At 53.9% G+C, this 12500-nt stretch overlaps 1 protein-coding gene across 1 annotated transcript in view; it reads left to right on the top strand.

Annotated features, from left to right (window-relative positions):
• The window catches only part of LOC144674290 (sodium/potassium/calcium exchanger 3-like), a 170042-nt gene that overhangs the window by 25301 nt on the left and 132241 nt on the right, over positions 1-12500 (top strand). The window contains exons 5-7 of the mRNA XM_078535717.1: positions 9333-9409; positions 10104-10178; positions 12145-12229. Coding sequence (XP_078391843.1) covers positions 9333-9409; positions 10104-10178; positions 12145-12229 — 237 coding nt within the window. The remainder of the gene's footprint in view (positions 1-9332; positions 9410-10103; positions 10179-12144; positions 12230-12500) is intronic.

Here is a 12500-nt window from a genome sequence, read left to right on the forward strand (position 1 = left end):
CACACACTTACACTCACCCTCACACACACACCCTCACACACACCCTCACACACACTCACACCCTCACACACACACACACACCCTCACACACACCCTCACACACACTCATACCCTCACACACACACCCTCACACACACCCTCACACACACACCCTCACACACTCTCACCCCCTCACACACACTCACACCCTCTCACACACTCACACCCTCACACACGCACCCAAACCCTCACACACATTCACACTTATACCCTCACTCACATTCACACTCACACCCGCACCTTCAGTCACACACACTCACACTCATACTCACACCTACTCACACCCTCACACAAATACCCTTACACACACGCTCACACCCTCACACATGCACCCTCACACACACTAATACTCACACTCCCACCCTCACACACACACTCATACACTCACTCACACTGACACACACACATTAATACTCTCACCCACACACACACAAACACACGCACACATTTGCCCTTACACACACTCTCACACACTCTCACACACTCTCACTCACACACCCTCACACACACACACACACACACACACACAGCTGAGTGTGTTGCAGAGTGACAGTAACAATGAGAAACCCGCACTGACAGGTTTCAGCTCCCACGTTGTGGCCTCTATGATGTGCTTTGCCCTTCCCTCTACCCATCGCTGTTTGTGTTGAACTGTGATATATTTCTGTGCCATTTCTCAGTGGGGCGGTGGGAGGCTGGTGTGGGTGTGGGTTTGGCAGTGCTAATCTAATTTGTCAAGCAGAAAATCCTGGTTAAATGATGAGATGCTGGAGGACACAGTGAAATCCCCCCATATTAGGCCAGCGTTGGGAACTTGCTGGTGTGAGATGTCTAAATAAAGACAAAAGCAGACAGTTAACTGGGGAGCTCTGAACTGACCCCGGCCTGACCCAGAGACAACCCATCACCGTCTCCCCAGCCTTTGGTCTCTGCCTTGGGGTAGTCCCCAAATCCTCTAGGCCAGTTCATCTCTCCTCACTGTCCCCCCACTGTACCCCTGTCCCTCCCGCTCTGCCGACAGCTCTGACTGGGCTCTGAGAGGCAGCGGGTGAGGAGTGTACCCCAGTGAGAGCAGCGGCAATTGGGGGGCTGGGTACAGCACAGCTCCAGGCCATTGCTTAACCAGCTTTTGGGACTGTGCATGGTAACTCCGAGTGTGGGATAGAGAGACCGGGACTGTGCGCGGTAACTCCGAGTGTGGGATACGGAGACCGGGACTGTGCACGGTAACTCCGAGTGTGGGATAGAGAGACCGGGACTGTGCATGGTAACTCCGAGTGTGGGATAGAGAGACCGGGACTGTGCGCGGTAACTCCGAGTGTGGGATACGGAGACCGGGACTGTGCGCGGTAACTCCGAGTGTGGGATACGGAGACCGGGACTGTGCATGGTAACTCCGAGTGTGGGATACGGAGACCGGGACTGTGCGCGGTAACTCCGAGTGTGGGATACGGAGACCGGGACTGTGCGCGGTAACTCCGAGTGTGGGATACGGAGACCGGGACTGTGCGCGGTAACTCCGAGTGTGGGATACGGAGACCGGGACTGTGCGCGGTAACTCCGAGTGTGGGATACGGAGACCGGGACTGTGCACGGTAACTCCGAGTGTGGGATACGGAGACTGGGACTGTGCGCGGTAACTCCGAGTGTGGGATACGGAGACCGGGACTGTGCGCGGTAACTCCGAGTGTGGGATACGGAGACTGGGACTGTGCGTGGTAACTCCGAGTGTGGGATACGGAGACCGGGACTGTGCGCGGTAACTCCGAGTGTGGGATAGAGAGACCGGGACTGTGCGCGGTAACTCCGAGTGTGGGATACGGAGACCGGGACTGTGCGCGGTAACTCCGAGTGTGGGATAGAGAGACCGGGACTGTGCATGGTAACTCCGAGTGTGGGATACGGAGACCAGGACTGTGCGCGGTAACTCCGAGTGTGGGATACGGAGACCGGGACTGTGCGCGGTAACTCCGAGTGTGGGATACGGAGACCGGGACTGTGCGCGGTAACTCCGAGTGTGGGATACGGAGACCGGGACTGTGCGCGGTAACTCCGAGTGTGGGATAGAGAGACCGGGACTGTGCGCGGTAACTCCGAGTGTGGGATACGGAGACCGGGACTGTGCGCGGTAACTCCGAGTGTGGGATATGGAGACCGGGACTGTGCACGGTAACTCCGAGTGTGGGATACGGAGACTGGGACTGTGCGCGGTAACTCCGAGTGTGGGATACGGAGACCGGGACTGTGCGCGGTAACTCCGAGTGTGGGATACGGAGACTGGGACTGTGCGTGGTAACTCTGAGTGTGGGATACGGAGACCGGGACTGTGCGCGGTAACTCCGAGTGTGGGATAGAGAGACCGGGACTGTGCACGGTAACTCCGAGTGTGGGATACGGAGACCGGGACTGTGCGCGGTAACTCCGAGTGTGGGATAGAGAGACCGGGACTGTGCGCGGTAACTCCGAGTGTGGGATACGGAGACCGGGACTGTGCGCGGTAACTTCGAGTGTGGGATACGGAGACCGGGACTGTGCGCGGTAACTCCGAGTGTGGGATAGAGAGACCGGGACTGTGCACGGTAACTCCGAGTGTGGGATAGCGAGACCGGGACTGTGCGCGCTAACTCCGAGTGTGGGATACGGAGACCGGGACTGTGCACGGTAACTCCGAGTGTGGGATACGGAGACCGGGACTGTGCGCGGTAACTCTGAGTGTGGGATAGAGAGACCGGGACTGTGCGCGGTAACTCCGAGTGTGGGATACGGAAACCGGGACTGTGCACGGTAACTCCGAGTGTGGGATACGGAGACCGGGACTGTGCACGGTAACTCCGAGTGTGGGATACGGAGACCGGGACTGTGCGCGGTAACTCCGAGTGTGGGATACGGAGACCGGGACTGTGCACGGAAACTCCGAGTGTGGGATACGGAGACCGGGACTGTGCGCGTAACTCCGAGTGTGACTGAACCATGATTTGATATAAGTTTATGACAGATGAAGATTATATGATAATGGGGATTTTTAAAAAAAATGCCAACAGTCAGATGCTGAGGACAATCCTGTTGGAAATCGAACCTGATCTATCACCGAAATCGCCAAACAGCTTTCTCCTGAAGTTCACTGGGCTGATGGATCTTGTCCTGACAAGAGCCAGGACAATTCCTGATTGCTTATTCCCATTTCCACTGCCTCCTCTACGTACACTACCAACAACCCCCTGACCCCGAGCCCCCTAAGGACATTCCACCATTTCAGGACACAGTCTCTTGCAGAATGTGGAGAGTTTGAATCTTCCCTGTGGATTGTCCCTTCCTCCCATTTCCAGGTTCACATCTGGGTTTTTTTGTGTCTGCCGGGTGTGAGTGACCAACACCACCACCATGCAGCCCCCTGTGACAACCACCACCACCATGCAGCTCCCCGTGACCATCACCACCACCATCCAGCCCCCCTGTGACCAACACCACCACCATCCAGGCCCCCTGTGACAAACACCACCACCATCCAGCCCCCCGTGACCAACACCACCACCATCCAGGCCCCCTGTGACAAACACCACCACCATCCAGCCCCCTGTGACAACCACCACCACCGTCCAGCCCCCCGTGGCCAACACCACCACCATTCAGCCCCCCGTGACCAACACCACCACCATCCAGCCCCCCGTGACCAACACCACCACCGTTCAGCCCCCCGTGACCATCACCACCACCATCCAGCCCCCCTGTGACCAACACCACCACCATTCAGCCCCCCGTGACCAACACCACCACCATCCAGCCCCCCCGTGACCAACACCACCACCATTCAGCCCCCCGTGACCAACATCACCACCATCCAGCCCCCGTGAGCAACACCACCACCACCCAGCCCCCTGTGAGCAACACCACCACCGCCCAGCCCCCCGTGACCATCACCACCACCATGCAGCCCCCCGTGACCAACATCACCACCATGCAGCCCCCCCGTGACCAGCACCACCACCATCCAGCCCCCCGTGAACAACACTACCACCATTCAGCCCCCCTTGACCAACACCACCACCATCCAGCCCCCCGTGAACAACACCACCACCATCCAGCCCCCCGTGACCAACCCCACCACCATCCAGCCCCCCGTGACCAACACCACCACGATCCTGCCCCCCGTGACCAACACCACCACCATCCTGCCCCCCGTGACCAACACCACCACCAGCCAGCCCCTCGTGATCAACACCACCACCAGCCAGCCCCCCGTGACCATCACCACCACCATCCAGCCCCCCCATGACCAACACCACCACCACCCAGCCCCCCCCGATGACCAATACCACCACCCACCGCACCCCCTGACCAATCTACCTGATTGTCTGAGTCTCTAAAAACAGTATTGAGGAATAGAAGGTGAAGGTTAAATAAAACTATTGGCTATGTCAGGATGTTGAATCTGTGTGGCCCCCTCACTACATTCTCCAATTAACAAGGCCAATGGGGTGTCAGCCTTTGGGATCGAAGAACACGTAAAGGATCTGAAAACAGCTGATGTCTGGAAATCGGACTCTTTTTCAATCCACCCTAGGTGACCCTTTACTATTATTGAATGTGTGAAATAACGGCGTCTTTGGGGAGGTGCTGCATCGGCGCGATGGTTCGCTGACTGGTTATCTGCTGAGCGCGCCTGCCTTTTCCTGGGTTCCCAGTGGTCCGAGCGACCCTTGGCCCCACCTGACCTGGCCCAGACCCTGCCCAACCCGAAAACCGGCGCTGTCCGAAATCCGACAGGGACTCGGTCCCAAGATTGCCCGCTTCCAGACCCTGTAGCCGCGTAAGATTAGGGGAGTCTGACGGTAATTATGGAAGACGTTGGTGAGGCCACACCCGGAGCACCGTGGCCAGTTTTGGGTCTCCTTACCCCATGGAGGGATGTACTGGCGATCGAGGGAGTGCAGCGATGCTCCTGGGATGAGGAGGCTGTCCCATTAGGAGAGACGGGCTAAACAGGGTCTCTATTCTTTGACGTTTAGAAGAGGGAGAGGTGATCTCTTTGGAACATGCCTAATTTTGAAGTGTTTTGACAGGGTAGATGCCGAGAGATTGTTTTCCCCTGGCTGGGGTATCACAAACACCAGTGACAGGGTCTTGGGGTAAAGTGTCGTTGATTTAGTACCGAGATGAGGAGGAATTTCTTCACTCAGAGGGAGGTGAATCTACCCCCGAGGCTGTGGAGACTCAGTCGCTAAGTATCTTCAAGACTCAGGTCGAGATATTTTTAGGAAATTGAGGGATATCGGGATAGGGTGGGGAAAGTTTTTTTATTCATTCACGGGATGTGGGCGTCGTTGGCTGGGCCCAGCATTTATTGCCCATCCCTAATTGCCCCTTGAGAAGGTGGTGTTGAGCTGCCTTCTTGAGCGGCTGCAGTCCATGTGGTGTAGGTACACCCACTGTGCTGTTAGGGAGGGAGTTCCAGGATTTTGACCCAGCGACAGTGAAGGAACGGCCGATATATTTCCAAGTCAGGATGGTGAGTGATTTGGAGGGGAACTTCCAGGTGGTGGTGTTCCCCATGTGTCTGCTGCCCTTGTCCTTCTAGATGGTAGTGGTCATGGGTTTGGAAGGTGCTGTTGAAGGAGCCTTGGTGAGTTGCTGCAGTGCATCTTGTAGATGGTACACACACTGCTGCTACTGTGTGTCGGTGGAGTTGAGGGAGAAGATCGGCCATGATCTTATTGGAGGACAGAGCAGGCCAGGAGGGAGTCAAAAAGCAGGGAACTATAGGCCAGTCAGCCTAACATCTGTGGTTGAGGAAATGTTAGAGTCCATTATTAATGAAGAAATAGCAGGACATTTAGAAAAGCTTAACGCAATCAAACAGAGTCAACATGGTTTTGTGAAAGGGAAATCGTGTTTGACAAATTTAACAGAGCTCTTTGAGGATATAACAAGCAGAGTTGATAAAAGGGAACCGGTAGATGTAGTGTATTTGGATTTCCAGAAGGCATTCGATAAGGTGCCACATGAAAGATTATTGCACAAGATAGGAGCTCACGGTATTGGGGGTAATGTATTAGCATGGATTGAGGATTGGTTAACACACATAGACAGAGAGTCGGGATTAATGGGTCTTTTTCAGGTTGGAAAGACGTAACTAGTGGAGTGCCACAAGGATCAGTCCTAGGGCCTCAATTATTTACTATCTATATTAATGACTTGGAGGAGGGGGCAGAGTTTAATGTATCCAAATTTCTGACGATACAAAAATAGGTGGGAGGGCGTGTTGTGATGAGGACATGTTGTGATGAGGACATAAGGAATCTGCAAGAGGATATAGACAGGCTGAGTGAGTGGACAAAAACTTGGCAGATGGAGTTTAATGTAGGAAAGTGAGGTCATGTACTTTGATAGGAAGAATCAAAAGGCAGACTATTATTTAAATGGAGAGAGACTCCAAAAAAGTGCAGCACAGAGGGATCTGGGTGTTCTTGTGCATGAAACACAAAAAGTTAGCATGTAGGTGCAGTAATTAAGAAGGCAAATAGAATTTTGGCCTGTATTGCTAGGGGGTTGGTGATTAAAAATAGAGAAGCCTTGATACTACTGTACAGGGTGTTGGTGAGGCCGCATCTGGAGTACTGTGTACAGTTTTGGTCCCCGTATTTAAGAAAGGATTTACTGGCATTGGAAGCAGTTCAAAAGACATTCGCTAGGCTGATTCCTGGGATGATGGGGTTGACTTATCAAGAACAGCTAAACAGGTTAGGCCTTTATTCATTAGAGATTAGAAGAATGAGGGGTGATCTTATTGAAACCTACAAGGTTCTGAGGGGGTTTGACAGGGTAGATGCTGAGAAGATGTTTCCATTAGTGGGGGAATCTCAAACTGGGGAACATAGTTACAGAATAAGGGGACACTCATTTAAAACTGAGATGCAAAGGAATTTCTTCTCTCAGAGGGTGGGGAATGTCTGGAATTCTCTACCTCAGAGTCGTGGAGGCTAGATCACTAAGTATTTAAAGAGGAGGTAGATAGATTTTTGAAATATCGGGGAGTTGAGGGCTACGAAGAACTGGCATGAAAGGGGAGTTGAGGCCTGGGGCAGATCAGCCATGATCTTATTGAATGGCGGGACAGGTTTGAGGGGCCGAATGGGCCCACTCCTGCTCCTATTTCTTATGTTCTTAGCAATGAAGATTGCATGGATTTTGGAAAGGGTGGAGAATTGTTCACAGTGTGGGCGCCGACACAAAAGGGACCTTCCTTCCCTACCCCCTGCCCACCGGGACAACTCCGAATGGGACATCCTTGGTCCTATCAAAGACGAGGAGGTGTAGACAAGCGGACGAAGAGTGGGGAGGAATGAAAAGCCAGGCAGGCGCCGAACGGAGAGAGGCTCCTTGAGACCTTCCAAGCTGCTGATGGACTGCAGAGTTTAAATTCGGCATCAATATTTACAGCAAAGAATCTGAAACCAAAACAGTGCTTTTCCCTGACACGCCAGCCGCAAATCAACCCCCACACACACACACACACCCACAGCCCCCGATTCACTGCCAAGCTGAGCTCTCGCAGGGTGAGGGGGTAAGATATACAGCTTTCTCAATGTGTTTATACAATCTCATCGTGTTGTTCACACGCATAACATTCCATGGAGTAATTCAGAGACTCAGAGAGTGCAGTCATCGGCAAATACTCCCCGGGTTACTGCACCAAATCCCAACAACCATCGCTCCACCATTGGCGGCTGTGCCTTCAGCTGCCTGGGGGCCTAAGCTCTGCAATTCCCTCCCCAAACCTCTCCACCTCTCTCTCTCTCTCTCGCTCCTCCTTTAAGACGCTCCTTAAAACTGACCTCTTTGACCGAGCTTTTGGTCACTTGTCCCTAATATCTCCATATGTGGCTCGGGGTCAGATTCTGGCTGCATCAGTGTGTGTGGGACCCGTACCCCAGTGAGAGTCAGTGTGTGTGTGGGACCCGTACCCCAGTGAGAGTCAGTGTGTGCGGGACCCGTACCCCAGTGAGAGTCAGTGTGTGGGACCCGTACCCCAGTGAGAGTCAGTGTGTGTGGGACCCGTACCCCAGTGAGAGTCAGTGTGTGCGGGACCCGTACCCCAGTGAGAGTCAGTGTGTGTGGGACCCGTACCCCAGTGAGAGTCAGTGTGTGTGGGACCCGTACCCCAGTGAGAGTCAGTGTGTGTGGGACCCGTACCCCAGTGAGAGTCAGTGTGTGTGCGACCCGTACCCCAGTGAGAGTCAGTGTGTGTGGGACCCGTACCCCAGTGAGAGTCAGTGTGTGTGGGACCCGTACCCCAGTGAGAGTCAGTGTGTGTGGGACCCGTACCCCAGTGAGAGTCAGTGTGTGTGGGACCCGTACCCCAGTGAGAGTCAGTGTGTGTGGGACCCGTACCCCAGTGAGAGTCAGTGTGTGTGGGACCCGAACCCCAGTGAGAGTCAGTGTGTGTGGGACCCGTACCCCAGTGAGAGTCAGTGTGTGTGGGACCCGTACCCCAGTGAGAGTCAGTGTGTGTGGGACCCGTACCCCAGTGAGAGTCAGTGTGTGTGGGACCCGTACCCCAGTGAGAATCAGTGTGTGTGGGACCCGTACCCCAGTGAGAGTCAGTGTGTGTGGGACCCATACCCCAGTGAGAGTCAGTGTGTGTGGGACCCGTACCCCAGTGAGAGTCAGTGTGTGGGACCCGTACCCCAGTGAGAGTCAGTGTGTGCGGGACCCGTACCCCAGTGAGAGTCAGTGTGTGTGGGACCCGTACCCCAGTGAGAGTCAGTGTGTGTGGGACCCGTACCCCAGTGAGAGTCAGTGTGTGTGGGACCCGTACCCCAGTGAGAATCAGTGTGTGTGGGACCCGTACCCCAGTGAGAGTCAGTGTGTGTGGGACCCGTACCCCAGTGAGAGTCAGTGTGTGTGGGACCCGTACCCCAGTGAGAGTCAGCGTTAGAAGGGGGAAGGGTTACAGTCAAACGGGAGTTCGATTTTGAAGGATTTGGAAATTGAAGGAAAGCAGGTTTATTTTAAGAATGGCATCTGGGCCTGTACAGTTGACCCTGGCTGGAAAACAAACACGCTTCCCTTTTTAAACCGCTCGCTTCCAAAATATTTCACTTGCTGTTTATTTTCGATGAACCCCTTCTGTGCCGAGGCCCTGATGGTCTCTGTGCAGAGGCTGCACTCCCACAGGCTTCTGGGCCTACCTCACGGTGTGACTGACCCCGGAGAGGGGGCACAGGAGGTGTCATTTGCCATTGGTGTACCAGCTCGGTGTTAACTGTCTCTTCTATCTCTATTTTTCTGTTAAGGAATCCATGAGTTCCCGGACGACACCTTCACCGAAGAGGAGAGACAAAATGGAGCCTTTTTACTGCACGTTTTCTGCGTAAGGAGACCTGTTTGTGTGTCTAGTACAGGGGACACTCTCGTCGTCCCCTCTCTCTGCCACCCCACTACCCAGTTATGCCCCCTTTCTTTCCTGAAGGTACCACCCCAAGACCGATCCCCTGGGATGATTATCCCTCTCACTCTCAGGACACGGGTGTAACTGGCTGGGCCAGCGTCCGTTACCCATCCCTAACTGCCCCCCCCGCCCCCACCGAGAAGCCCTTCAAAATCAGGAAGGGTTTGGATCGAGTGAATAAGGAGAAACTGTTCCCAGTGGCAGGAGGGTCGGTAACCAGAGGGACACAGATTGAAGAGAATCGGGAAAAGAGCCAGAGGGGGAGATGAGGAGAATGTTTTTTTGACACAGCGAGTTGTTGTGATCTGGAAGGCGCTGCCTGAAAGGGCGGTGGAAGCAGATTCAATAGGAACTTTCAAAAGGGGGGAATTGGATAAATACTCGAAAAGGAGAAATTTGCAGGACTGTGGAGGGGAGCGAGAGCGGGGGAGGGGGGAGTGGGGACTGATTGGATAGATCTTTCAAAGGGCCAGCACAGGCTTGAAGGGCTGAATGGCCTCCGTTGAGTCTTTGTGGATCTCAGAAGCATTTGAGTTTAATTGGGTTGAATTAATAATTTAATTATTAGTCAATCGGCTTTAATTATTAACTTTAAAATCTTCTTTTCTTCCCCAAGGCGATGTACATGTTCTATGCCTTGGCTCTTGTGTGCGATGACTATTTTGTCCCCTCGTTGGAGAAGATTTGCGAGGTAAGTGTTACTCACGCCCAATGTGGATAATCCAGTCAGTGAAAGGCCTCCGGCAAGGAAACACACGATCAGCACAGCTGTAGCATAGAGTTATCTCAACAACCTACTGTCCTGGGAGTGTTTGATGGGGACAGTGTAGAGGGAGCTTTACTCTGTATCTAACCCCGTGCTGTGTCTGTCCTGGGAGTGTTTGATGGGGACAGTGTAGAGGGAGCTTTACTCTGTATCTAACCCCGTGCTGTACCTGTCCTGGGAGTGTTTGATGGGGACAGTGTAGAGGGAGCTTTACTCTGTATCTAACCCCGTGCTGTACCTGTCCTGGGAGTGTTTGATGGGGACAGCGTAGAGGGAGCTTTACTCTGTATCTAACCCCGTGCTGTGTCTGTCCTGGGAGTGTTTGATGGGGACGGTGTAGAGGGAGCTTTACTCTGTATCTAACCCCGTGCTGTACCTGTCCTGGGAGTGTTTGATGGGGACAGTGTGGAGGGAGCTTTACTCTGTATCTAACCCTGTGCTGTACCTGCCCTGGGAGTGTTTGATGGGGACAGTGTAGAGGGAGCTTTACTCTGTATCTAACCCCGTGCTGTACCTGTCCTGGGAGTGTTTGATGGGGACGGTGTAGAGGGAGCTTTACTCTGTATCTAACCCCGTGCTGTACCTGTCCTGGGAGTGTTTGATGGGGACAGTGTGGAGGGAGCTTTACTCTGTATCTAACCCTGTGCTGTACCTGCCCTGGGAGTGTTTGATGGGGACAGTGTAGAGGGCGCTTTACTCTGTATCTAACAGCGTGCTGTACCTGTCCTGGGAGCGTTTGATGGGGACAGTGTAGAGGGAGCTTTGCTCTGTATCTAACCCCGTGCTGTACCTGTCCTGGGAGTGTTTGATGGGGACAGTGTAGAGGGAACTTTACTCTGTATCTAACCCCGTGCTGTACCTGTCCTGGGAGTGTTTGATGGGGACAGTGTAGAGGGAGCTTTACTCTGTATCTAACCCCGTGCTGTACCTGTCCTGGGAGTGTTTGATGGGGACAGTGTAGAGGGAGCTTTACTCTGTATCTAACCCCGTGCTGTACCTGTCCTGGGAGTGTTTGATGGGGACAGTGTAGAGGGAGCTTTACTCTGTATCTAACCCCGTGCTGTACCTGTCCTGGGAGTGTTTGATGGGGACAGTGTAGAGGGAGCTTTACTCTGTATCTAACCCTGTGCTGCACCTGTCCTGATGGGACACTGTGTAAAACACAATGTAAACATTGACCATGCTAATTTTGACAGACATTCTTGTCCTGTAGCGAGAGGATTGGCCGTTGAGGTGAGATTGTACTGAATGTGCCTCCAAGGGCGGAGAGCTGTTCCCAGTGACACGCATCGTTGGTCTGTTCGACAGGGCCGATACTGAGAGGATGTTTCCTGCTTCCTCTGGACTTCGGAACACCAGGGGAGGGGGAGGGCGGACAGAGTCCCAGGATAAGGGGTCCGGCATTTCGGACCGAGGGGGAGGAGAAATGTCCCGCCCTGGGAGGGGTGGTGAATCTTTTGGAGTTGACTGCCCCAGAGGGTTGTGAATGCTCCGCCATTGACTATATTCAAGGCCGAGCCCACTAGGCCTTTGGGCGCTGAGGGGACACAACATGGGGAACGGACTGGAAGATGGCGTCGAGGTTGAGGAGGCTCAGCAGGAGGCTCGAGGGGCTGAATGGACCCCTTGCTGTCTCCTATACTTGATGTCCTTCCCGTGTGTGGCCCATTTTGTGGGCAGCGTGTCACTGGGGACGAGGCTGCTCATTAAACTGACTGTTTCACTCTGTGTCCTTCCACGATAATTAATATTGAGATTCGCAACGAGATGACAACATTAATTAACTGAGAACAGAAATCCACACGGCAGCAGGGAACCTCCTGCTGATTGTTTGACATCTGCGAGAGTCCCTGCCCTAATGTTCCTGACAGTTTCAGCCTTTGTCTCGCAGCATCTCCAACTGAGTGAAGATGTGGCTGGAGCGACGTTCATGGCGGCTGGGAGCTCAGCCCCAGAGCTGTTTACCTCTCTGATTGGTACGTCTGCCTCTCATACAGTGTAAGTGTAAATATACCGGAGCACAGGCCTCAAGCAACTGGCTGGGGACGGAAACGGTCTTTCCTGGCTTGTGAGAGGGTGAGAGCGTGTGAGAGTGTGTAGGTGTGGGAGTGCGTAGGTGTGGGAGTGCGTAGGTGTGGGAGTGCGTAGGTGTGGGAGTGCGTAGGTGTGGGAGTGCGTAGGTGTGGGAGTGCGCAGGTGTGTGAGTGCGTAGGTGTGAGTGCGTAGGTGTGAGTGCGCAGGTGCGGG

This window comes from Cetorhinus maximus, unplaced genomic scaffold (assembly GCF_964194155.1).
Source record: "Cetorhinus maximus unplaced genomic scaffold, sCetMax3.hap1.1 HAP1_SCAFFOLD_612, whole genome shotgun sequence".
NCBI classification, from domain to species: domain Eukaryota; kingdom Metazoa; phylum Chordata; class Chondrichthyes; order Lamniformes; family Cetorhinidae; genus Cetorhinus; species Cetorhinus maximus.